This window comes from Strix uralensis, chromosome 33, assembly GCF_047716275.1.
Source record: "Strix uralensis isolate ZFMK-TIS-50842 chromosome 33, bStrUra1, whole genome shotgun sequence".
NCBI lineage: Eukaryota > Metazoa > Chordata > Aves > Strigiformes > Strigidae > Strix > Strix uralensis.
The window spans coordinates 1,008,045-1,033,649 of NC_134004.1; the positions used below are offsets into that span (position 1 = coordinate 1,008,045).

At 52.1% G+C, this 25,605-nt stretch overlaps 2 protein-coding genes across 2 annotated transcripts; one reads left to right on the plus strand and one right to left on the minus strand.

Annotated features, from left to right (window-relative positions):
* Nucleotides 1-680: 680 nt before the first annotated feature.
* On the plus strand, nt 681-13,552 carry LOC141936668 (electroneutral sodium bicarbonate exchanger 1-like). Its single transcript, XM_074853815.1, has 18 exons — nt 681-808; nt 1,852-1,930; nt 2,354-2,489; nt 2,660-2,834; nt 2,970-3,103; nt 4,006-4,251; nt 4,353-4,458; nt 4,868-5,029; nt 5,656-5,769; nt 6,126-6,287; nt 6,856-7,107; nt 7,861-7,929; nt 8,291-8,464; nt 8,564-8,695; nt 12,097-12,165; nt 12,244-12,341; nt 12,841-12,945; nt 13,196-13,552. The coding sequence occupies exons 1-17, from the start codon at nt 761-763 to the stop codon at nt 12,926-12,928; spliced, it is 2,244 nt and encodes a 747-aa protein (XP_074709916.1). The 5' UTR covers nt 681-760; the 3' UTR covers nt 12,929-12,945; nt 13,196-13,552.
* A 4,097-nt stretch (nt 13,553-17,649) lies between these two features.
* On the minus strand, nt 17,650-19,428 carry LOC141936542 (exendin-3-like). Its single transcript, XM_074853592.1, has 4 exons — nt 19,394-19,428; nt 18,717-18,825; nt 17,846-17,998; nt 17,650-17,725 (listed from the first exon to the last, which is right to left on the minus strand). The coding sequence occupies exons 2-4, from the start codon at nt 18,815-18,817 to the stop codon at nt 17,650-17,652; spliced, it is 330 nt and encodes a 109-aa protein (XP_074709693.1). The 5' UTR covers nt 18,818-18,825; nt 19,394-19,428.
* Between the last annotated feature and the right edge of the window lie 6,177 nt (nt 19,429-25,605).

Sequence of the window (25,605 nt, forward strand, 5' to 3'; positions counted from 1 at the left end):
CCCGCCAAGGAGTGGGGCTCGACCATGGTCTCTGTCCTTGGTCTCTACAAATGGGGGGGCCTGGGGTTACCCCAACCCATCACGGGGGCTGCCCTGCACCTCCAGCTGCCCTGTCGCTGCTGCCCCAGCCTCAAGCAAGGTGACTGCATGATGGGGAGGTGTCCCTGTCCCCCTCCATGTCCTGACAGACCCCCCCGAAATCTGTTCCAGGCTCCAACCGTGTCCTGATGGGGCAGGGGGGGTGTGGACGGGGAGGGGGGGGGGGGTGTCATGCTGCTCCCTGAGGCCTCCATCATCTCCTACCACCAACAGGAGGATTTGGGTAACCTCGGCAACAGGCCGGGGGGGATACCCCTAGGACACCCCCCATATGCAAACAAAGGGTGCAGAGCCGGGGGGTGTTGGGGGGGGTGGACCCCCTCCATCCAACCACTGCTTATGCCTTTTGCCCTGGGGGGCCGGGGCATTGACACCCTGTTTCTCTATTCCGGATAGTTTTTACCCAAACCAGAGCTGGTTGCTCCCCATCCACTCAGATTTCCCCGCGGGAAGCATTTCGGGGTGTCTGGCTTGCAGGCGTTGCCGGGCTCCGCATCACAGCTGATGAGGTCACAATGGCCATGGTGATATTTCTGGAGTTGGGGCACAACGGGGGTCACTTGAGCTCCACTCGCTGAGGCCACACTGGTGTCCTGGGGGAGTCTGACCCCTGATTGCTCTGCAGGGTCAATTGTCCCCAAAACCAGCGACCGACGTGAGGATGAACCCGAGTGGGAGCTACAACATGACCCTTCTGGAAGAGTTACAGGTACCACAGCCGAGGGGCTGAGCATCCCCCAGCCAGGGGGAAAACTCTCCCCGAAATCCCACTGGCATTTCCTCGCACGCAGGAGGAGGGGCAGGGGGAGACGCTTTGCGCCGGGGGGGGGGCTGCTGGGGGCAGGTTTAGCGTCGCTGGTTGGAGGCAAAGCGGTTTCTAAGAGAGAAGGAGACTTTCCCCGTGTTGCCCACGGGGCGTCTGAAAGCGGCGACTCCCAAATCGCTCTGGTTTTGCCCACTCCGACACCCACGTAACGCTTGAGCTTGGGATTTTATTTAAATCATGATTTTATTTAAAACGCAATTTTATGTAAATTGAAATTTTATTTGAAATTTTATTTAAATTGAAATTTTATTTGAAATTTTATTTAAATTGCAATTTTATTTAAATCGTGATTTAAAGCGATTTTATTAAGCCCTTTCATCCCATGATTTTTCCAAGGTTGGGGTTTGGGGTTTTTTTGGCAAATCCAGAGGGGAGCAGGATGCGTTGCTTGGAAGGGACTGAGGGTGGTGGAGGCTGTCGTCGGAGCTCTGAAGATGAAGCTTTGCCCTTGCAGGCTGCTGAGGGCCTTTGGAGGTTGTTGGTGGCCATGTCTTGTGGCCAAGTGCCATCTAGTGAGTCCTGCAGGTATCGCGTTTGGAGACCGAAACTGGCTGTGATAAGAAGTGCAGGGTTTGGGTTTTTTTTTTTTCCTCACCCAGTTTAGAAATCCCTCTTCGTTTTTAGAAAGGAACAACAGGAAGGAAGCAGGAGGTTTGTTTTTCTGGTCTGAAACCCTCATCTCTCTCTCCCTGTAGTAAATACTTCCCGCCTCACGTTGTGTACAATATAGGTGATGTTATGAGCTGTTTTATTTAGGTATGGGAAGAAAAAGCTCCTACAAGTCCGTGTTTTTAGGGCCATGCCTGGAGGAGGCAGCACACAGAGGCCTCGTGGGCTTGCGTGGAGGCCGGGGTGGATGGTGGGTGGGAGGACATAAGGGAGCTCCACACACCCAGCCCCAACTCGTACCTTCTCATTGCTGTCAGAGACACGACGAGGAGGCAGTGATTGACCGGGGAAGAGTGAGCAACGTTGTCAACATTCACTATGAGGAGGAGCTGGAAGGTTAGTCTCTGCTGAGAGCCTGGTAGAGGGGCCACCAGCCCAGCGCCTTTTCCTGTTGCACAAAGTCCCTACAACGTCCCTTGCTCGGTGTCACCTCGTGTGCAGCAAAAATAAAGCAGCACAGTTCTTTTCACATCGTTTACTATTACAGCTTTTTTACCAAAGGGAAAAAAGTCCCCGTGGAGGCTACGGTGTGTTTTAAGTGACCCAGAGCTGTTGCTTGTTGTTGCTCAGTTGTTGCAAAGCTCGAGTAAAATAAACCTCGATAAAAGGGCAGGTCTGTGACGTTCAGGGATCCAGTGAAAATCACAAAATTAAGAGAAATTGGTGTTTCCTCCTGGGATGGCTGCACTGATTTAACCGTGGTGTCCGCGTCAACCATCCCACAGTAGTGAGAGTGCTGCCAATGCTGCTTTTCCTCAGGCCACCAGACCCCGTCCATGGGCGTGCAGGTGCCACTGGTGAGGCAGAGCCATGGGCATCACCAACCCCACAGCCAGAACCATCGGAAACAGGATTGGGAGAAGGACTCTGAGCCGGGCTACCACTGTAAACCAAGGTAAGTGTCTGCTGCCAGCTGCGGGAGGAGTCCCCGTGCCGACAGCGCCCGCAGGCTCTGCTTTCTGCTCTGCGGGAGGCGAGGCTTTGCGGCTGCGGGTGCTGCTGTGAGGAGCCTTCTCCATGTGTTCTTCCATGAGAACAGTCTATTTTTATTGTCCGTTCCTCCAGGCTCTTTGGAGGTTTGATCCGGGATGTGAAGCGGAAAGCCCCGTGGTTCTGGAGCGACTTTCGGGATGGTCTGAGGCTGCAGTGTCTGGCGTCCTTCCTCTTCCTCTACTTTGCCTGCATGTCCCCCGTCATCACCTTCGGGGGGCTGCTGGGAGAGGCGACCGATGGCCACATCGTGAGCACCTCTCTCTGTTGGGTGGCATGGGGGAAGGTTACACTCGTGCAAAAGTCCTTGCTGCAGTGAATTTGCTTTGGTTTTGGATTTTTCCCTCATGATTTATTCCCTGACCTGCCTCTCTTCCCCGGACAGAGTGCCATGGAGTCGCTGCTGGGCGCATCCATGACCGGCGTGGTGTATTCCCTCTTTGCTGGACAACCTCTCACCATCCTCGGCAGCACCGGACCCGTCCTTGTCTTCGAGAAGATCCTCTACAAATTCTGCAAGTAAGGCTGCCTGCCGCGGCTGGGTGCTGCCGGAGCTGCCACAAGGCAGCAGCGATGGAGAAAAGATGTTTTTCTTCTATATTTTTTGGTGGTAGTTGTTAGATTTAAGTTGTCTTCTGTGTCCGAGATGTTGCCCGCTGCTGCTTTAGTACGTGATGGCGCAAGAGCCCTCGACCTCTGAAGGATGGATGGGGGGTTTGGGGTTTCTAGGGTTGAAGGGCAGCAGCAGGAGGAGGAGAAGCCACAAGAGTGTGGATGCCCAAGATGGGCTGCACAAGGAAGATGAGACAAATCAGTCTGGTTTGGGAAGGAGGGAAGACTTGCTTTTCTCTGAGTACAAAAGCAGGCACTTTTTAGCCCTGATTTTGCTCGGAGACGGAAGACATTTTGCCCAAATATCCAAATAGTTTTCTGATTAGACTTTGAGTTTTGATGATTTTATTGAAAAAGTAGGAGCTTTCCATCTGAAATGGCTATTTCCATGACGGTCCTTCTGTTGTGATGACTTTAACATGAGATGTACCACTCTTACTGCAATTAAGTTTATTATTAAGCCCCAGCTTGCTGGTAGCAGGTGACTGGGCACAGAACCGGCTGGTTTCAGTGTTGGGGCATCAGGGTGATGGGGGAGAACACCACCTTCCACACCAGCTACCTGACCTCAATTAGCCTCCATTAGATAATTGCTAAATGATGATAATGAAATAACTGGCCTCTGCTCCTGCAGGCCCCCACCCTGCCCCGCAGCCCCGAGGCTGGCTGTGGTAGTACACGGCAACTGCCTTTACCCTCCGCAGCCTTGACGGGCTCCTAAATTGCTCCCAGTTTCGCCCTTCGCGGGAAGGCCCAGCTCGGAGCCTCGTGCTGGCCTTCCCACCCTTGGTGTCATTTTGGTTTCCCAGGGAGTACGCGCTCTCCTATCTCTCTCTGCGGGCGTGCATCGGGCTGTGGACCGCCTTCTTCTGCATAGTGCTGGTGGCCACCGATGTCAGCTCTCTGGTGTGCTACGTCACCCGCTTCACCGATGAAGCCTTCGCCTCCCTCATCTGCCTCATCTTCATCTACGAGGCTCTGGAGAAGCTGAGTCACCTGTGGGAGACCTACCCTGTGCACATGCACAGCAAGCTCGACTTGCTCACCACCTACTAGTGGGTTTTTCCTCCTAAAACACCGCTGAGCCTTGGCAGGAGCTCAGGGCTGCACCTCCACCGTCTTCCCCTGACCCCTCTCTTGGCTTCTCTCCTCCCAGCTGTAAGTGTGAGGCACCGACACATCCCAGCAACGAAACCCTGCGCTTCTGGGAGAGCAACAAGATCAACGTGTCTGGCATCGCCTGGGAAAACCTCATGGTGACTGTAAGTGCCCCAAGCCACTGCTGGGAGAAGGGATGATTTGTCTCTTCTCCTTTCCCACCATGGTTGTCTTAGAGCTCCTTCCCCGTTCCCTCTTTCTCTGCCCCCAAGTGTTTCCAGCGTTTCCTTCCCCTCTGGTGTCTTCTCCAGCCACGGCTACCTGCCGTTCTGGGGGAGGATGTGCCGTGGCTCTGCGTTATGGTGTCCCATCACATCCCATCTCTCCGCTCTCCTCTCTGCAGTTCCATGTGTCCCTCGTTCAGCTGCTGCTGCTCATTCACTATAAATCTCCAGCAGCAGCAGCAGTCACGGGGTCATGGACCTTGGACCACGATCCTCCAATCCCGCTCGTTACCCGAGGTTTCCATGCCACACGTGCACTGCCTTTGTGCCTGACGCTCTGTTTCTCCAGGAATGTCGGTATTTGCACGGAGAGTTTCAAGGACCTGCCTGTGGACACAACGGCCCCTACGCGCCCAATGTCCTCTTCTGGTGCTGCATCCTCTTCTTCTCCACCTTGGTGCTGTTGCGCTTCTTGAAGAAGTTTAAAACCAGCCGTTACTTCCCAACCAGAGTAAGCAGAAGCTGGTGGCCCGCAGCATCTCCACGCTCATTGCCCAAAATGGCTTTCCTGGAGCACTGAGCAGTGTTTGCCACCAGTTGGTCAAGCTGGGAAACACTGACCTTGGAGACCGAGCTCTCCATCAGCTGCCGCGTCCCTCGCTCATTCCCAGGAGCGCAAAGCCATCGTAGCATTTCCCACCTGCCTCGTGACCTGCCCCGGAGCGATTTTTTGCTCAGGCAGCGGGAAATTGGGTCTTCCAAAGTGTTGGGTTTTTTCCCACCTTCTGTGCGTCATGTCTCAAGGGGAAAGTTGGTTCAAATGAGGAACAAGCGGTGCCTCGGTGCCTTATTCCCATTTTAGCGGGGAGCGTGGCTGTAGTGGCAGACATCTGTTTCCTTATTTCTTAATTTAGTTTTTTAAAGGTCTGAATCCAAACAGCCCTTTTCCACCCAATTAAACGCCAGATCTCCCAGGGACAAGCACAGCAGGAGCACCTGACCAAGGGATTTGGCTGCATGTCTGCAGAGGGGGGGGGTTTGTTAACCAGCCCTCACGTTGTTGATGTCCCCAACTCTTCCACCTCATGTTAGGGCCCCGTTTGTGATGCCCCTCTCAGCTCTGGTTTCTTGCCCCAGGTACGGTCCACAGTAAGTGACTTTGCTGTTTTCCTCACCATCGTCGTCATGGTGCTCATGGACTTCATGGTTGGGATCCCGTCCCCGAAGCTCCACGTTCCCCATATGTTCAAGGTAACGGGGGGGTTTGGCACGGAGCTGGTTTCAGCTCTTGGGGATGCCCCAAGGGGATGTCGGGGCAGGACAGGGCTGAGTCTGGAGGAGGTGCTGGTGGTGTGACCATCTCTTCTTCCACCCCCGAACGCATCGTTTCCTTCTGGAAATGAGAAGACATCCCCAGACTAGATACCTACAGCAGAAGTATCTGTAGGTGCTTGCACAGCAGAGGACGCTGGCGCTGCTGAACCCCCCGGGAGAGGGTGACGTGAAGCCAGGGCTGGGAGATGCTCTGACACAGGCAGGGAGGGAAAATCAAAGCCAGCGAAGGGGCTGGGCTGGGAGATGATGCTGAGGTGTGAGCTTTGTTGCAGCCTACCAGAGACGACCGTGGGTGGTTCATCAACCCCATAGGACCCAACCCTTGGTGGACGGTGTTGGCTGCGCTCATCCCAGCTCTGCTCTGCACCATCTTGATCTTCATGGACCAGCAGGCCACTGCCGTTACTGTGAACAGGAAGGAGCACAGGCTGAAGGTAAGGGGCTGCAAGAGATGACCCCACCCCCAGCCCACTCTGGGCTGCAGGGATGGGAGAAGCTCCTATTCCAAATGCTTTGTGAAGGCCTTGCTTTGGGACAACGTCAGGCTGCGGGGCAGGATGCTCTCCTGAATTCATGATGATGCAGGGAGAGGATGACAGGGGAGTTCAGATGAGCAATCTTTAGGAGCCCCAAAGAAATCTTAGAGCAATATAGAAGCGCGTTTTTGTTGCTTTTTGTTTTAAAATGTTGGCAGCGGCTGGGGGAAGGAATTGTTTTGATGCGCTGCCGGGGGTAACTCAGAGTCACATCGTACTTGCAAGTGGTGGAAATTTCTTTATGAATGAAAAAACCAGTCTCTCCAAACCCACTTTGTCTGAACTCCTGCCAGATCTGGCTGCAAGGTGCTTGCGCAGAGGCTGGCTACATCCTTAGTGGTTTCCAATTCTTGTTTTAAACTTTCAAGCAGTTGGCTTGTGCTCAAGTAGGGTTTGAGCCTGACTTGCGATGTTGTCCTGGCTCTTGTGCCGCGGGATGCTGTATCTCTTGTTTTGCTCCCTGCAGAAAGGATGCGGGTACCACCTGGACCTTTTCATCGTGGCTGTGATGCTCGGGGTCTGCTCCGTGATGGGGCTGCCCTGGTTTGTGGCTGTGACCGTCCTGTCCATCACCCACGTGAACAGCCTCAAAGTAGAGTCCGAGTGCTCAGCTCCGGGAGAACAACCCAAGTTTCTGGGGATACGAGAGCAGAGGGTCACGGGCTTGATGATCTTTGTGCTCATGGGCTGCTCCGTCTTCTTCACTTCTCTGTTAAAGGTGAGAGGAAAACGCAAAACACCCAACGGCCGCGAGCTTTTTGGAGGTTATGCACAAGTAGTCCCCTCTCTGCAGGGCTGAGTGGTTGTGGAGCCGAGAAGGGGGGGATCCCAAACCTTGGGGCTTGACCCACGGTGGGAACCAGCCTCGGTCAGGCTTTCCAGCCCTTCAGAGCCCCATCTGCTGTGCTCGAGGCAAGCGAGCAACGCAACGGCTTTAACTTTCAGGCGTCTTTCAGGCCCACCCGTGTTGATGGGTTGCAGCTGAATGTATTCAGAGCAGGACATCTGCTCTCTTTCGAACAGGCAGCACTTCACTGGTTGCAGTTTGCTGCCCCCAATGCCCCAGAACTGCTGTTCCCAGTAGCTGAACACACTGACATCGTCCCCATGGGCTTCCTCACACAAAGTGATCTCCTCTCTAGGCTGAAAGGAGGCACGTCGCCTTTGCACGTTGCCGCAGGAATATGTAGAAACAGAACATGGCATATGGTAGCATGGGTGAAATCCCCTCTTCTCCTCCAAACTTGCCGGAAAAGAGGATTATTCTGATGGAAGTGAACTCCAAGGTTCAGCCTAAAGCAGAGCATTAGCTCACTCGCACACACAGAATCTCTCAGGGGGAGAATCCGACACACCTCTAACCCTGTGGAAAGTGGAAAGCTTTAGCAATTTTAGGCAGTGCCTGTAGAAGAGAGGGGTAATACTGAAAATGCAATTTAAACCCCCAAATGACTGCATTCTTTGTTTTCAGTTTATACCAATGCCGGTGCTTTATGGCGTCTTTCTCTACATGGGTGTGTCGTCGCTCAGAGGAATTCAGGTACGGACTCTTGTGCGGCGTGTCGGCTCCCTGGTATTTCACCTCCGTGAAAATGGGGGAATTCAGTGCAAAGGGAAGGCAGTTTCTCCCACTGGTGGAAATCCTTGCTGGGGGGGATTCCGTGGGCCACAAAAGGCTGTTAATAGACCAGCGCGGAATAATGGCAATTTGGTGGGCAGCCCTCATGGGAAGCTGGTTTACAGATGGAGTGAAGGGGAAGTGGGTGCTGCTCCCAGGAGGAACATAGTGGGATCCAGGATTTCTCATGGCACGCGAGGTCCTGAAAACTGCCCCCACATCTCAACAGGGCCAGAAACTTCCCGCAGTCCCAAGGTGGCCACTTCTCACTTTTATTTTGCAGTTCTTTGACCGCCTGAAGCTGTTTTGGATGCCGGCAAAACACCAGCCGGATTTCATCTACCTGCGGCACATCCCCTTGCGAAAGGTGTATTTATTCACCGTGATCCAGCTGATCTGCCTCATCCTGCTCTGGGCCATCAAGGTGTCCCGTGCCGCCATCATCTTCCCCATGATGGTAAGAGCCGGTGCCGCTTGGCAGCGGGATGTTTGCAGCGCTGGAGGGAGATGTAGCCTCATCTCTGGCCTCACCGCATCTTCCCTCTTCCTCGTGAAGGTTTTGGCCCTTGTTTTTGTCCGGAAGATGATGGATTTCTGCTTCTCGAAGCAAGAGCTCAGCTTTCTGGATGACCTTATGCCAGAAGGAAAGTTGTTGGACGATGACAAGAATGAAGCTGAAGGAGAAGAGGTAACGCTCGCTGGGGGCTCGGAGCTGGACATCACCCTTGGGCTGTGAGATCGCCTGTTTCTATCACAGCTTGTCTTTCAGGTTCTTGGGGAAACTGATTAAGGGGTTGGGGGCACAAATTGTTTTCTCCTCCATCCCTTCAGTTATGGGGATGGATGAAGAAGAATACTGGAGAACTCAACAGATGAGCTTGTGGCTCCAAGACTGGTGTTACCATCAGGGCTTTGTATTATTCAATCATGGGTTGGTGTACAAGTCGCCAGACCTTTTGGCATTAGATGGGATGCACCTGTCCCAGAGGGGGAAGAGGATCTTGGGGCAGGATTTAGCTGGGCTCATTGGCAGAGCTTTAAACTAGATTTGAAGGGGGAAGGGGGCAAAACACCAGCCCGTCTGAAGTGCATGTATACCAATGCACACAGCATGGGTAACAAACAGGAGGAGCTTGAAGCCATGATGAAACAGGAAAATTATGATGTCGTGGCTATAACAGAAACATGGTGGGATGTCTCCCATGACTGGACTGTGCCTGTTGAGGGGTACAAGCTCTTTAGGAGGGACAGACAAGGAAGGAGAGGTGGTGGGGTGGCGCTGTATGTTAGAGACTGTTATGATTGCCTTGAGCACAAGTGTAGCAAAGACAGGGTAGAGTGTCTTTGCGTTAGAATCAGGGGGAAGGCCAACAGGGCAGATGTTGTAGTAGGAGTCTACTTTAGGCCACCCACCCAGGACAGAGAGGTGGATGGAATATTCTATAGGCATTTAGGAGAAATCTCACAATCGCTTGCCCTTGTTCTTGTGGGAGACTTTAACTTCCCAGACATCTGCTGGAAATACAACACAGCAGAGCGAGACCAGTCCCGGAGATTCCTGGAATGTGTGGGAGACAACTTACTGATGCAGCTGGTGAGAGAACCAACCAGAGAAGGTGCCCTGCTGGACCTCCTCTTTGTGAACAGAGAAGGTGGATGATGTGGCAGTTGGAGGCCAACTAGGGCACAGCGATCATGAAATAATAGAGTTCTCTATTCTTAGAGACGCCAGGAGAGGGGGAAGCAGAACCGACATCCTGGATTTCCACAGGGCTGACTTTGTCTTGTTTGGGCACCTGCTTGACAGGATCCCTTGGGAGACGACCCTGGAGGGTATAGGGGTCCAGGAAGGCTGGGCGCTCTTTAAGAAGGAAGTGTTTATGGCTCAGGAGCAGGCGGTCCCCAGGGGCTGTAAGAGAAGCCAGCGACAGAGAAGACCCCCCTGGCTGAACAGGGAGCTTTGGCTGGAACTCGGGGAGAAGAGGAAAGTTTACAGCCTTTGGAAGAAGGGGCTGGCCACTCACAGTGATTACAAAGAGGCTGTGAGGCTGTGCAGGGCAGAAATCCGGAGGTCTAAAGCCCAGCTGGAAATTACCCTGGCTTCAGCAATCAAGGACAACAAGAAATGTTTCTATGTCAGCAGCAAAAGAAAGACCAGAGAGTGCCTCCATCCCCTGCTAGACGCAGCAGGAAACATGGTAACAAGTGACAAGGAAAAGGCTGAGGTCCTTAATGCCTTCTTTGCCTCAGTCTTTAACAGCAAGACTAGTTGTACTGAGGGAATCCAGCCTCCTCCGCCAGAAGACAGAGACTGGAAGAACGACCCCCCCGCAATCCAGGAGACAGTCAGTGACCTGCTGCATCACATAGACACACACAACTCTATAGGACCGGATGGGGTACACCCGAGGGTGCTGAAGGAGCTGGCTGGGTGCTCGCCAAGCCACTTTCCATCATTTCCCAGCAGTCCTGGCTGACCAGGGAGGTCCCGACAGATTGGAAATGGGCCAATGTGACACCCATCTATAAGAAGGGTCAGAAAGATGATCCAGGAAATTACAGGCCTGTCAGCTTGACGTTGGTGCCCGGGAAGCTGGTGGAGCAGCTCATCCAGAGTACCATCACACAACACATGTGGGACAACCAGATGATCAGGCCCAGTCAGCAGATTTAGGAAAGGCAGGTCCTGCCCGACAAACCTGATCTCCTTCTACGACAGGGTGACCTGCTTATTGGATGAGGGAAAGGCTGTGGATGTTGTCTACCTTGACTTTAGTAAAGCCTTTGACACCATTTCCCACAGCATTCTCCTGGCGAAACTGGCTGCTCGCAGCTGGGATGGGGACACGCTCTGCTGGGTCAAAAACTGGCTGATGGCCGGGCCCAAAGAGTTGTGGGGAAGGGAGTTAAATCCAGTTGGCGGCCGGTCACGAGTGGTGTCCCCCAGGGCTGGGTTTTGGGGCTGCTCCTGTTTAACATCTTCATTGATGCTCTGGACGAGGGGATCGAGTGCCCCCTCAGTCAGTTTGCAGACGACACCCAGTTGGGTGGGGGTGTTGGTCTGCTCGAGGGTGGGGAGGGTCTGCAGAGAGACCTGGGCAGGCTGGAGCGATGGGCTGAGCCCAGCTGGGGGAGTTTCACTAAGGGCAAATGCCGGGTGCTGCCCTTGGGCCACAACAACCCCCAGCAGCGCTCCAGGCCTGGGGAGGAGTGGCTGGAGAGCTGCCGGTCAGAGAGGGACCTGGGGGGGATTGGTAATGAGCCAGCAGTGTGCCCAGGTGGCCAAGAAGGCCAGTGGCATCCTGGCTTGTACCAGCACCAGCGTGGCCAGCAGGGACAGGGGAGGGGTCTGACCCCTGTGCTGGGTACTGGTGAGGCCGCCCCTCGATGAGTGGGTTCAGTTTTGGGCCCCTCACCCCAAAAAGGCCCTTGAATGACTCGAGCGTGTCCAGAGAAGGGCAACGGAGCTGGTGCAGGGTCTGGAGCACAGGTCTGATGGGGAGCGGCTGAGGGAACTGGGGGGGTTTAGTGTGGAGAAGAGGAGGCTGAGGGGAGACCTCCTGGCCCTCTGCAACTCCCTGAAAGGAGGGTGCAGAGAGGGGGGTGAGTCTCTTGAGCCAAGGAGCCAGCGGCAGGCCAAGAGGGAATGGCCTCAAGCTGCGCCAGGGCAGGGTCAGACTGGCTCTTAGGAAGGATTTCTTTGCAGAAGGGGTTGTTGGGCGTTGGAATGGGAGGTGGTGGAGTCCCCATCCCTGGATGTGTTTAAGAGTCGGGTCGACATAGCGCTTATGGATCTGGTGTAGTTGGGAACTGTCAATGTGAGGTTAATGGTTGGACTAGATGATCTTCAAGGTCTTTTCCAACCTAGATGATTCTGTGATTCTGTGAAATGTTGGGGGAAGGTCAGGACTCAGCAGAAATCCTAATAGCCTGGATCCCACACTGTAACCTTTTTTCCTAAATTAGGAGGGAGCTTAACCCTTGAATAAAGGTATAATCTTTAAAATGAGTCATTTAGAATAATGATGATGGAAACAATTATTAGGGAAAGCTTTGCCCACAGTGGTTTGTTTAACCCCCTCCCTGCAGTGTTTGGACGTCTTCATCCTGGTGCACTCACAGCCAGAGCTGCCGCGGGTCAGAAGGAGAGGGCAGCAGGTAATGTTTTTGCTGGGTGTTTCGTTTACCTCCGCTCGGGTCAAAGAGAGAGAACTTGATTTGTCCCTTTCCCATCAGGAGTCCCAGAAGATGATGGAAGCTGCTGCTGCGAATTCAGTTCAGCTGAAGCTGGGGAAGAGCAGCAGCTCGGATACCCCAAAGCAGAGCAGCGACAGGTAAAGCCCCACCCAGCGCCAGCACCCGCAGCAAGATTAGTTTGAGGGGGTTTGGCAGAGTTTTCTCCCCTTGCACCTTTATGGAGCATCCCATAGAAACCAGCAGTCAGCCTGGTGGGAAATGCCAGTGTAGGGGCAGGGCTGCAGGAGGTGATCGCAGGGCTCTGACCCCAAGCAGAGTGGCTGCCCAAGTCACGTTTGACCCCAAAACTGGCCTCATCGGTGACCTGATGATGGCTGGAGATCCTCACGCTTAACAGTGAGGAGTTGCAGGCACGATCCGTTCCGGCGGTGGCTTAGGAGCCCACTGCAGGGCGAAACACCAGCAAAAGCTGCTGCTCTGCAGCTCTCAGGTTTGCCTCCCAAAACTCCTCAGCCAGCACAACCTCCCGTGCTTACGCTGAGCTTTGGTTCCCCGGCCCCCCTGTGCCTCGTGCTGGTGCGCTTGGTGGCATCAGCTCCCGTGCTCACGGGTTGCGGTGTGAAATGTTTCTTGCAGGACTGATCCTTCTGAAATTAATATCTCGGACGAAATGTCGAAAACAACCGTATGGAAGGTTCTCACTATGAACACAGAAACACACTGAATGCGGGGAGGAAAGAGGTGAAGGGCTGCATGTGAACATGACCGTGCTCCTCCGCGAGCCATGGCGCGTGCCGACGGTTTTCCCGTGCTTTGGCCGGCAAGGCCACGCAAACGGCCCGTCCCTGGGAACAGGCAGCGAGGACCGTGGCATGCAGACCAGCTCCTCTCTGCTGGGGCCGTCCCATGAACGGGGCTGGATCCGCAGCAGGTCTTCCACTGATGGTGCTTTCCCTCTGTTTCTCTTTTTTCCCCCACTTTTCACGTTTAGGCATCTTGACTTTGGAGGACAGGAGTGAGAACGTGACTCAGGGATGTGCCAACGCAGACACCGGGAGAAACGGCTTTGTTTCAGTTGGAGGGTTCCCATTAAAGCCATGCAGATGTTCTCAGTTATCTTGGTGTGCTTCAGGCATTCAGTATCTCTAGACCAGCAAACTGAGGTGCACATCACAGTCAGTGGGAGTTCGGTGTTGTTAAACCTCCGTGTGTACGTGTGCGTGTTGTTGCGGTTTTGTAGTGGTAGAGGGGCTGCTACCGCTTTATCATTCAGTGCTATTTTTTTAATATCTAATTCCTCCTCTCCTTTCTCTTTTTTTCCAAATACAAACTCTGAATGTACAAAATCATTTTCTGTTATATTTGATGTATTTTCCACTTTCTTCCTCATTGCAACCAGGTTTTTGGTCTGGTTTGTGGTCCTGGTTTAATTTACTCTTCTGTCTCTTACCGGTACGAGATGGACGCCCCCCGTGACGGGGCAATGTAGAGCAGTTGGGCTCAGGCAAAGGAAAAGCATTTGCTCCCTGCACTCCAGTTTTACCTTTTTTTTTTTTCTTTTCTTTGGCTCTGCAATCAGCCTGGAAGCTGCAAGCTGCAGAAATGCCACCTTCTTGTCCCCTGGTTGTAAACTGAATGTAAGGGAGCACTTAAAGTCAAACCCTTTGAACACACTGTGTGGTCCTGGGAGAGGCCTGGTGAGACCTGGGGCTCTGTGCCCCTGGGCTGCCCCCTCTGTTGTTCCTCCACTTTCCTTCCTTTTACCTCCCCAGGACTCTGCGTAGCTTTTTCTTCACCCCTGTCCTTGTAAAGTCTCTTCTCTCGCAGGGTGGGACGAGCCGGGAGTTAAAGGACAAGATGCCTTTTCCTTCTCCTTTCCTCTGCCGCTTTGCAGGAAGAAGCTGTTAAGCAGAGATGGTTCTTGCTCTCTCTCTTCACATTCTGGGGGGTCGTTGGGCTGCGGTGTCACCCCAGGCACATGTGGTTGAGTCGGGCGGCCATGGAGCCTGGGAGGAGAGGACAGCCCAGGAGAAAAGGTCCCCGTGCAGCCCTCCACCTCGCTGGGGGCTCAGCACGGCTCCAGGCTCCTGGCAACTGGTGCCCAGTGCCCAGCTGGGGCCGGTGCACGAACCCTCCTGCCATCGGCTTCTGCCAGCGCTGTGGGAGCCCTTTCGGGCATCCAACCAACCCACATGGCAACGGCAAGTTGTTGCTCCTTGCAAACGGGTGGGGAAAAGAAAATGTAAGCTTGCTCTGTAAGGATGAAAGTTGCACAGCCCCAAGTGGGGCTAAAATCAGACAGCTTTTACGGGATGGGGTTTTGGAAACTGTAGTTGGACTGTTGCCAGCGTGGCATGGGGACTGTCGGGGGGGGAGACTGGTTTAGCTCTTTAAAAAGGAGGGGAGGCAAAGACAAAAGGCTTGGAGGAAGGGAAAGGTGCCAAGCCTGGGTTTTCTTGCTGCTGTTCCTCTGTGATGCCCCTGTACGTCCCGTCCACGCTGCCTTCCCGTGCCTGGCCCTGAGCATGGGCCTGTGCTTGCTGCTCCAACGTGCCGTCTCCTCCTCCCCAGAGAGAAAATGTCCCAGTGGAGGAGAGCCCCGACCTCCCCATTGAAAATAAACTTTGATTCCCGTGGAGGTATAAGCATTAAGCCAGTGAACCGCAATGGGTGTGGAGCTGGGTGGCTGTGGTACCAGTCCTATTGCTGCCCTGCCCCTAAAATGCAATTATTTGCCTTCTAATACAGGACAAGTTTGGTTTTTTCCTTTTTATTTTCCTCTATGTGAGAGGAGAGAGCCGGGCTGGACTCCACGGCCTCCTGGCAGGGACCAGGACCAGGGGCTGGGGTTGTTTTCAGCACGTGCCTGGCATCTCTCCAGTTTAGAAAGAAAGAAAGAAACCCACCCTGGGAGGAAAATGGTGCCAGGTTTAATGAAGAGGGGCTGGGTCCCACTCCACGGGGCTCTGCGTCTCCCCTGGCCTCGGGGAGCTGCAAAATGTTGGCAGCTGCCTTGTCAGCAAACCAGGCTTCCCCAGCGTGCCCCAGCACAGCCGTCTTCTCCCTTTGAAGCTTTGTTTTGGCTATTTACAGGGCTAGCATTTTTAATTTGTTTATTTATTTAAAAAATTAAAGGCAAGCTGAAGTCTTGCTCAGTACCGTGCCTGCGGGCCATCTAAAAGGTATTTGTACCCCCTGGGGCTGGCGGGGAGACCCAGCGCTTGGCTGCCCCCTTCACCCACCAGAAACCCACGGCTGGCTCCTTATTTTGGGAGGATTTAGTATTTCCCTGTGCAGAGGAAAATTCTGTTGGGGGAAACCCCCAGTGCCTGGCGCTGCTTTAGGACTCAAACCCAAACTGTCCTTGCAGTGACCTGCGCTGCTTTAGTGGGCAGCAACCCCCCTTCCCAGCGATGCGGGATGGGTGCTGGGTGTTTTCCTCATCTTTGGTGCCTTAAAACAGCTCCCCCAGTCTCCCGTGGGCCCCTTCCAAAAGTGCATGGGAATCCCAAAGGGGTGTAAAAGGATAATAAATAAGGTGCTGGCCCATTTTTTTTTAATTATTATTTTATTTTCTCCCAGTGCGCTACATTTAGAAATATAGGAATTATTTTTGTTTTGGAGATGCTGAAATAAATATATTTTATTGTAAGAGATGATCTAGTTTGGAAATGCTCCATGTTGTAAATAAAACTGAGGGGAAAAAAAAAAATCCATTAAGCAAACCTGTGTTATTTATCACTTTGAATCTTTGTGTGAGTTTTTTTGGTTGGGTTTGTTGTTGGTTTTTTTTTTTTGTAAATTGATTTATTTTGGGTTCATTCTGTGGAACTCAAATAACATAAATTGGTGTCGTCACCTCGTGGGTCCTGACCGTGAAGTGTTGCTGTTGACTGACGGGTTCCACCCGCCACAGCCGTGACTGTCTGATTTCTCTCTTGTCACCATTGACCATAATTGGAAAATAAAACAATAAAAGTCTTTGTTTGTCTCGCTGTGCCGCTCCGGTGTCTTCTGAGGGGTGGGGAGGAGTTGGAGGCATCTTTGGAGCTTTTTAAGGGCGTTTCTGGAGGTGATGGGGGAGTGGACAGCGCTGCATTGGGGGAAACCCTGGGGTTTGGTTCAGGAACCAGCTGACTGGGGAAATATTTGAGATTAGTGGCTTTGGATTTTTACTTATTTAGGTATTTAAAATTTTTTTTTTTTTAATTTTTATGTGCAAGTAATTGCAATGAACTCTGTGTTGCAGGCGGGAGGGGACAGCAGTGTCACGTGTGTCACCTCTGCCAGACCAGGGGTGTGCAGGGAGTTCAGAAATGGGACTGGGGGGTGAAGGTGCTGGTGAAAGATAGAAATGGCCCCATCCAGTGAGCAGTTCCTCCTCCCTGCATTTTCTGGGGATTTTTTGAACCGTTTGCAATACAATTAATTGGCAATACATTAAATCCAAAGAGGTTCTAGTTATCTTTCATATAGTATTTTTAAAAAAAATTTCTTTCAAAATCCCCTCTGTGGGGTCAGGCAGGTGCATCCTGATTGCCCTTTTCTGTAAAACTCAAGGATTTGAGAGAAAAATGGGGCACTTGAGCCAAGCCGGGGTTAGAGGCTGGTGCTTTGAAAGCCCCCAGGACCAGCGGCGCACAGAATCCCAATGGGATGCTCAGAAGGGTTGGAGACGTCAGGATCCAGCTGCTGGATTTAACAAGGGTTTTATTACACTTTAGGGGAAGCTGCAGGATCTGCGGCACCACGGGAGCAGTTACAGAGAAAACGAAGCTGGAGAAATCCAGGTTTCAAGGAAAGGCTGATCCGCGGGGGCAGATTTTAGGAGGAGGTGACTGAGAAACACCGAGTTAACGCGGCTGTGTGTGATGGGTAAATCCTCCCTGTGGGCCATCTGACAGTGGCAGCCGTGGAGGGGCCCAACATCCCCACGCTGATGCTACTGGAAAGCCGACGCCTTAATTTGCCATTTAATTGTATCTTAAAATAAACAAACAAACACCAAAAAGCTTCATGGAAGAGAAACGCCCCCTAAAATCACTTTAGGAGCTTTGAAAAAGCAGCAGGGATTTTCTCGTTCACAAAGGAGCAACCGCTTCGCTTCAGCGAGACCCAAACATGATAATACCCCCTACAAACGCAAATGCTTCCATCACGTTAACACTGAAACGAAGTGTAAAATGTCAGAACAAAGCACGGTGAGAACCAAACAGCCTCATCCCATCCTAAACTATTAAATCCTCCTTCCCCCAATAGCTGAATTTTCCTTCTCTTATTGCAAATAAACACCAGAGAATCCACGTGAGTCAGCAAAAATGAGAAGCAGCTTCAGGCGTAGGGAGTCACACTCTACCTTTGCACCCAAACGATGGATTTTTGTCTACATTTTAAAAGCAATCATTTATTCCATTTTAATTCACTGTGTTTGCCCTTTGGGATGAGTCACGCGAGCGGTGGGAATGCGGCTGGGAAGGGGACACTGCGGGGCTCCTCCTTCAGGTACCTCTTTGTGGAGCTGCTGAGAATAAGAAAACGGCTGTGAGAAAACTAAAACTGTATTTTCGGTTGGGATCGGGGGATCATGGCGTGGTGGGAGGTTATTTCCCAGCATGGTCCCATTCCCCTCTCCCCCTTTTACCTGAACCGCTTGGTGTTGATGAGCCAGTGCACAAAGTCCTTGGCCTTCATCTTGTCCAGGTAGCGGGTGAAGTCACTGCTGAAGGTGCCCTCCGAGTGCCGCTTGATGTTGGACGCGAAGCTTTGGGCGCTTTGGGATTCGTACAACTGCCATCTGCTCGGGCGACAAAAACGGGGGAAGAAAATGTGGTTTAATGCACATCGTGGCATGGGGATCCTGCATCCGCCCCGCATGGTTTCCCCAGGGCAGGGGCTGTGTCCTCTAATGGACTTTACTGCGTGGAGCATCCTCCAGGAAAGCTGTAATAATCCATAAAAATACTTTCGAGGGGGTTCAGAGGGATCTGCCAAGCCTGGTCAGGGTTGTTCCTGACACCAGATACATGCAGTATCAGCCCGCATTATTTGCCCTACGCCTTGCTTGGTGCGTTTGTGCCTCAACCCTGGTCCCTGCTTGCTGCCCCTGGGAGGGAGCGTGGTGCCACCCCAAGGTTTAGATCAACCTCCTCCAGCTCCAGGAGGGAGAGCTGATGTTGAGGTGCCCAAAGGATTTTCCTCCAGGGCTCAGCACCATGCCCAAAGCATCGTCCCATCATGGCTCTACCCTGCTGCGTCCCCATGCACCCCGTCTCTGGTCTGACACAGCTGAGAAATCCTGAGGGGGGGACATGGCAATGTCCCTGTGTGTGCTGGTAGAGAGCCAGGAGGGAGCTTGTCCACATAAATGCAAAAGAAACAGGCACATTGTCATGGTGAGGCTGCCCCGGAGCTGGGACAGCCGGCAGCAACGGTAACGGAGAGAGCTGAGCTGCTCCGACAGCCCTTGCCCACACCAGCCGTCTCCCTGGGCCAGCTCCACCAACGCCCCGTACCTGGACGTGGCATCCAAGTCCTTGGGGCCCATCTGCCACCCTGCCGGGATCAGCACAGCAAAGCCCAGCCCGGAGAGGTACAGCCACCGGACGATCTGCATTGGTCTTTCTGGAGAAAGCAGAAGTCGAGATAGAAACATCCAGGGCTGCAATCGCCATGGATCCCCCCAGTCCCCACAGGAGCCCGTGGCAGTGTGACACGGGACACATCCAGCGGGGGACAGCCTCCTTCCCGGGTGTCTTGGCAGCATTTTGGTGGGTGCATGTGAAAAAGGCATCCTCACAATTACCTATCGGCACGCTGCTTAGGTGCAGGCACACGGCGGCAAGATCGGGTTTGTATAATCTAAAGACACATTTCATTGCAACAAACTATCACAAACCTCTCCTTTGCTATCTAGGAGCAAGATTTCTATCTCGAGCTTGTCACCAGAGTGCTGGAGAACTTTCCCGATCATTAGCTGCTCAGAAAAGCAGCTTTCAGAAGTTGATTAATTAGAGTTTTAGAGTTCTTCTCTTTGCTGGATGCAGTAGCAGTTCAGGGGGAGTAAAACACCAACCCCATCCCTTTATTTGCTGAAAATCAGACTTCTGATTGCCTATCACCAAACACTTTCATTACTCCAGTTTAATTTCTTCAGAGATTGGTAGTAAAGAAGGGAGGAAAAGGCACTTACCTTCTGCAAAGACAAGCGTTCCCCTAAAAGCAAGATCCTCCTTCAGGCTGGTTGTGGCTAAACTCTTCTCCTCACCAGCGCTTTTAAGCTTGTTAGCAGGATGCTAAAAGCTGACAGGTAGGTCACCGGTACTCCTGGTTTGAGTTGGATGGGTCATTCTGAATCATTACAGGATTTTTTAAGTGGGGCTGTTGCAAAAAATATAGGTGTTGCCATATCTTTCAGCTTATGCCTTCAACAAGGTTTGTTTGTTTTTTTTTTTTTTTTAATGTTTGTTTTTATCACTGCTGTTTCTCTTCTCTTTTCTATTTTTTCCACTTCTGGGACCAAAGCAATGACCTATCGGTTTCCTCCTTTCAGGTGAGATGGCCCCTTGTTGCCACAGCGCATCCTGCATGGAGAAATGATTTCTCTGCCCACAGGGCTGCCCTTTCAAACACCTTTGGTTTGAGTTAAAAAACATTAAGAAACAAAGCAAGAGCAAAAATGTAAAAGAAGCGTTTGGGTACCCAAACACTTGCTGCTGTTTTCTGCAGTGTAAAATTCGGGTGACAGCTCATCAGCTGGACAGACACCACTTCTGATCCAAGCCTGGTTTTGTCTCCCAAGGTCAGATCTGAAATAGGGACCGTTCACCATAATTTCTTCAATTTGGGGATGACAGGAGGCACCGCAGGCGGCCGCAGGTCTGGGTCACTGGTTTTCCCCATGGGACACCCAGGTTCAGCCCAGGAGCATCTGGAACTCATTAGGCTGAGGACAATAGTTTTGCAGGGGGGTCTCCTGGGAACTGGGCTCATTTTTATAAATCCTCAAGTCCAGCAAAGGAAAAAAGGCTTGAGAAGAGCAAAACCAAGGGTAGCCCTAAAGACCTGATCTGGCCCTGGAGGAGAGGGTGCTGACAGCTCTGGGTGCACATGGAGCAAAGCCCTCCGCTCCCTGAAGATGCTGGGAGGTCAGATGAGCTGTTGAGGGCTGCTCCTTTGGGGGGTTGATGGCAGGTTGTGTTTCTGGGGCAGTTTTGAGATATTTGGGGAGCTCTTGGCTAAGGAATGTCTGCAGTTCAGTGCTCAGGGGACTAAATGTGCCTTTTTCACAGAGGCATGGTCAATGGGCAGAGAAAAGCAAGTCTTAGGAAGCTGGGTCATGTTTCTCCCCTGCCCAACACCAGCCACCACAAGAGACAAAGTCCTGATTTCTCTGTCTCTTGCTGTCGTCTCCTCCTGGAACCTTTCTTCTTGTGGTTGGGTAATTATTATTATTCTACCAAAGATATTTCTGTAATTATTATCACTGTCAAAATATGGCTGGTGTTCTGGGGACTCTCATCTTGAAAAGCCTTTTAATTAGGGCCAACAATGGTCTTACGAGAAAGCCTGACATCAGTGGAGGAAGGTAGGAGATTAATTAGCTCAACCTTCAGAGGAGAGGTCCTGGTCTCCTACCCATCACTTGGATGGGATATTTATTAATGCCACCAAATTAGCTCACTATGACACTGTTTGCGATGTCCCCCTGGCCCAGGAAGACACATGAGCTATCTGCAGTGGTGAAGGGCTCAGGAGAAAAGAAATCCAGCTCAGCCAGTGCAGTGCTTGTCGTGTTGCTTCTTGGTTTCCTTAATTGTGGCTCCCAGTGACAGAGTGGGTTGGAGAAAAGTCCTACGGGACACTTTCTCCACTCTCCATGGGTGATTTTCACCAGCCCGTTGGGCCATGATGGTCTTCCCTTCCCAAGGGCCCTCTGTGGTCTTCCCCTTTCCACAGGGGTTGATTTGCTGGTGGATCTCCCACCCTGGAGAACCGCACCATGGGGAAACGAACCTGTGTTTTAAGATGCAGATCTGAATTTTGTCCCATTTTATGACTTGTTAAGGTGTTTATGGACAGCAGGTGGCAGACTTCCTCTGCCCATCCTTCCTCTGCCAACCCTTCAGCTGCCTCGCAGCCTCCTCCCCCTTGCTTGGCGGCTCCCAAAAGCCCCAGTCTGTCCCTGCAAGGACTGAAGCGATGCGATATCCCTCTCTTTGGGGATGGAAGACCGTGGGCTGGGGGATGCTGTTAGTGGCAACACAGTGATGCCACAGCCCATTCGGGTTGGTTTTGGTTCAAATCCTTGCTCTGTCGGCCTCTTTGGAGAAGCACCTTTGAGAACACATGAGCATCCTGCGCTGACAGAGCATGGACCTAAAAAGGTGATAAAGGAAGACTCCTGGACTGTTCTCCATGTCCACAAACCCTTAGATAAACTCATCCATACCCCATCCAACCTTTGCTGCATTTTCCCATTAGGTCACACCAGGACCAGCTGTGTGGCCAACCTGCCCACCTCTACCCGTCATGGTCTCTGCAAGCATGGGGAGAGGCAGAAGGAACTAGGTTGCTCTGATGGGGATGATGGGCCATGGTCTTGCTGAGCTGCCCAAAATCAGGCTGGAAACAAGATGAGTTTATGCTTAAGCCTGCTCTTAAATTATAACACAGACCTGCTGAGCCTCGTTCTGCCGCCAGCCAGCTCCTGCTCTGGGGCTCGGTTTCCCTGCCTGGCATGATGGGGTCAGGCTGGCACGCCTTGATGTCCTGAAGGCAACCACAGATTCACCACAGATACATCAAACTGCTCCGATACTACTGCCCTGTAGCTGCGGGTGCAGTCAAAGCAAGTGATGGTTAATTTGGGAGGGATTTACTGCAAGCAAGGAAGAATAAAGGCTTTGACTTCTTGGATCCTCTGCAAAGAGACCTTCGTTTCCCACAGAGGTGCATTTCAGGTCCAACCCAGCGCAAGAGAGCGGAGGATGGAAAAACCTTCTCCTGTGTGTCCCCCCAACCGCAATTCAGAGCCTGTTGCCCCATGAATCAGCGCTCTCCACTCTCCTTTTCCCCATGGCTGAAGGCATTAGTGGCCTCCTCCCTCCCTGCCATAACTGGAGGCAATTTTATACCCGTGTGTCAGAGCATGCTGCCTCTCGCTGGCAGTGGCTACTGCCAAGGCATAACTGGGCAAAGAAAGACCTTCTCGGGTCAGTGGTTTAACCTGAAACACCTCCTTCAGGGTGATGCTGGGTGCACGGTTTTGGTTTCAGCATCTTTTGGGCTTTTTTCCTGTGTTTTGCTTCACAGGTGTTTAAGAGCAAAGGGAGGGCCATTAAAGAAAGATATTCTGTGTTCCCAGAAAGGTATTTTGGCAGCTCTGAAGGGACGTGGATTATTTTCCTGCCCCTTTTTCCCCTTTGTGCGTGTTTTTTTAGGCAGGAAACAGTATCTGCCTTTGACGCTGCAGAGTTGAGGGCCCGCAGCCTCCTGGCTTGTGCTCGTGGCTGACCCTTGATGCCAGGGACGAAGAGTGTGGTGGGATGCAGAGATGGTGCCGAGCTACATGGCAGGGTGTGCGGAGCTCATCTGGAGCCATGAGCTCTTAAGAACACAGGTCAATGCCATGTAGCCCTTCCCAAAATCAAGCTCAGGCTGTATCTACCCCATGGTGGATCTCCATTTTTGATGAATCTATTACTTTTCTCCCTTTGCTGTTAACGTAGCAAAAGGAAACTGGGTGACACCCCTCTTGTCCCCAGCTCCCATTGCTCTCCTGTTCCCAAGCACCTTTCAGGAGCACTAAATGTCCATGATATATACACGGCAAGGCAAACTGTTGGGTGCCAAGGTCATGTTTCTCACATGGGAAACTTGAACGTGAGCGTGGAGAAGTGGAAGTGGTTTCGTTAGTGGATTGTTGGATGAGAACCCAGCTTGCACCCATGCCAGGCTGGGAGATGTGTGAGCTAATGGCAAATTGCATTGAGGTCAAGCATGGGGCTCCAACATTTGGCATCTGGACACCTGGTGGGTACCCAGCTGTGGTGACACTGCTGCAAGAGTGTCCCCGCTCCTCCCCATTAGTGGGAGCCGCTGGCCGTTGGGGATTACGTGAAGGTCAGATTAGAGGCTCCGTCCTTTCACCTGGGTTAACCAGGGCATTTTACCTCCTTTGGCTAAAACCCCAGCAATTAGCCTCAGCAGGTGGAGCAGGATGTGGCTGAGCCCTCGCTACCTACAAAGCCTGGTGCTCAGTCCCTCCATAGCCTTCAGCCTTGTGAGCCTGTCACCCCCCCGACTCCTCCTCCTCGGCTGTCCCTTGCTCCCTGTGTGCTCTCAGCTGATGCTCTGCAGTGAAAGGTGGGTGCTTCCCTCTCGCTTTTGGAGAAAACCACCTGCTGTGAGATGTGTCAGGTGCTATTAGGTGGCTTTGAGCAAGCTGTGGGTGCCCTGAGCAGGCTCAGTCCCTCAGGGCACCCTGGCGCTGCACCAAGCAATTGCTGGGGCGCTGCAGGAGCTGAGCTGGGGCAGCTCTGGGCCAGCAAAGTGTGTGGGGAGCTCCTGGGGCGATGCCCATGGAGTTGGGTGGCTGTGGGAAGGTTTGCCTCAACACCTCGGTGGTTCTGTGCCTGCAGCCTGCCAAAATGGTGATTTAGGATCAGGGTGTTTCTTTTTTTAGTTGCCCTTCTTTATTCGAGGCAAAGGGAAATGGTGGTTAATGGTTTATTTCTGTTAAACATCCCCTTGGCTTTGAAACTTTGTCAGGTTTCTTTTTTTAACCTGCCTCTTCTTCCTACTTATAGAGCTATAAAAATCTTATAGACCCTAATGAGACCAGCTACCATTGTGCATAGACTAAAGTCCTCAGCAGAGACTGGAGCAAATGTGGCAGAGGTTTTAATTTCACCCTCTTCTATGGGCCCTTAGCAGGCTTGTGTGTGATTAAATAACCCCTGACTCTTCAGATTTGCAAAAAACCCCGACGAGAGACCTTTCTCTGGCTGTTTGCGATGGCTTTTATTTCACCAGCAATCGTTGGTAACTGGCTGATGAAAGCTGATCGTGCCATAAATCAAAACTTCTTTGCATTCAAATGCAACAATTAATCCTGGGTGTGTTGGTGCAATTAGATGACAAATTATGCCTCAAGATTCACTTGCTTGTTTGTATAGAGAAGCCGTGTTTGCTCAGCCGGGGATGTTTGGCTACAGCTTTCGATCTACCCCAGGGGATGTCAAACGATAAACTTGGGGAGTTGCACCCTGCTGCAGCTGCAGAATTCAGACCCTTTGGCCTCAGCTCCTTCACCTGGAGACTGAAGGTTTGTCTGCTGACTTGCACTGACTGTTTTCAGCAAATTTGAACTGTCTGAGCCCTCCTTTGTCCAAGACATTCATGCCAAATTTATTCTTGTGACGCTTCCAGCCTTTCACAGGAGGATTTGAGTCCCCCAGATTGGGGCAGGGGTTGCCTTGAGACCTACAGCTCCCATGCCCAGGTGGAAAATCTCCCCGCGGTCGTGGGTACCTGTCATGTCCACTCTGGTCTAGTTTTGAGACGGGAGCTGGTGCTAAATAGCAACAGCACAAGCTGAAAACCCAGCAGCTGGTCTGCTGCTGGCTGTTTGGTCCTGATGACCCTGGTGCTGTGGGATGTCTCATTTAGTCTTGGAGGTGCCTTCCTGTGGGTGGGGAAAAGTCTTATTAATGCCACAAAGCGTTGTTTTGCCTGAACCGCTGAAAAGTTGGCTGCTGGAGCAAAGGTGTGTTCTTCAGATGCGTTGCTGTTTCCAGAGGAAAAGGAGTATTTGGGGGTTGAATGATAGAGAAAGGATGAGTAAACTCAAGCGCAGGGTCTCATTCTTGCAGGGATGCTGCCTGCAGAGAGGGAGCGCTGAGCTCTGCTGGTTAATGATGTTCAACTGCGGTTTTTGGCTCGAAACCCAAAGCAAAATCCTAACGCAGACAGTGCGGCAGAAGTCTGGGACAAAGACATATAGATAAAGAGCCTGCTGATGTCACTAGTGCCAGTAGCTGCATATTTACACACTGGACTTAAATGAAGTTTTTATCCACCGATTAACCGTTCTGATGGGATTTCTTTGTGAAACGCCTGTAGATGTTTTCTTATCTACTGGGAACAAAATAAGCTGATAGCATTTTATATCCCTTTCCCTTATGCTGGTGATTGGTGCTGATAACAGCTGTTATAATTCCTATGGACTCTGAGCTCTAAGTGGGGGACAACGGCTCTCAGTGAGAAAGCAATTGGCTGTTTGGATAAGTAGCTTAAATTCCTTATTTTTTAAGAGTGGAGAAAGGGCTCATTTTCTCTAGCTGATGCTGCTTTGGCAGGAAAACAGCTGCTCTGTCACCAGATAAATACAGCTCCTGGGAA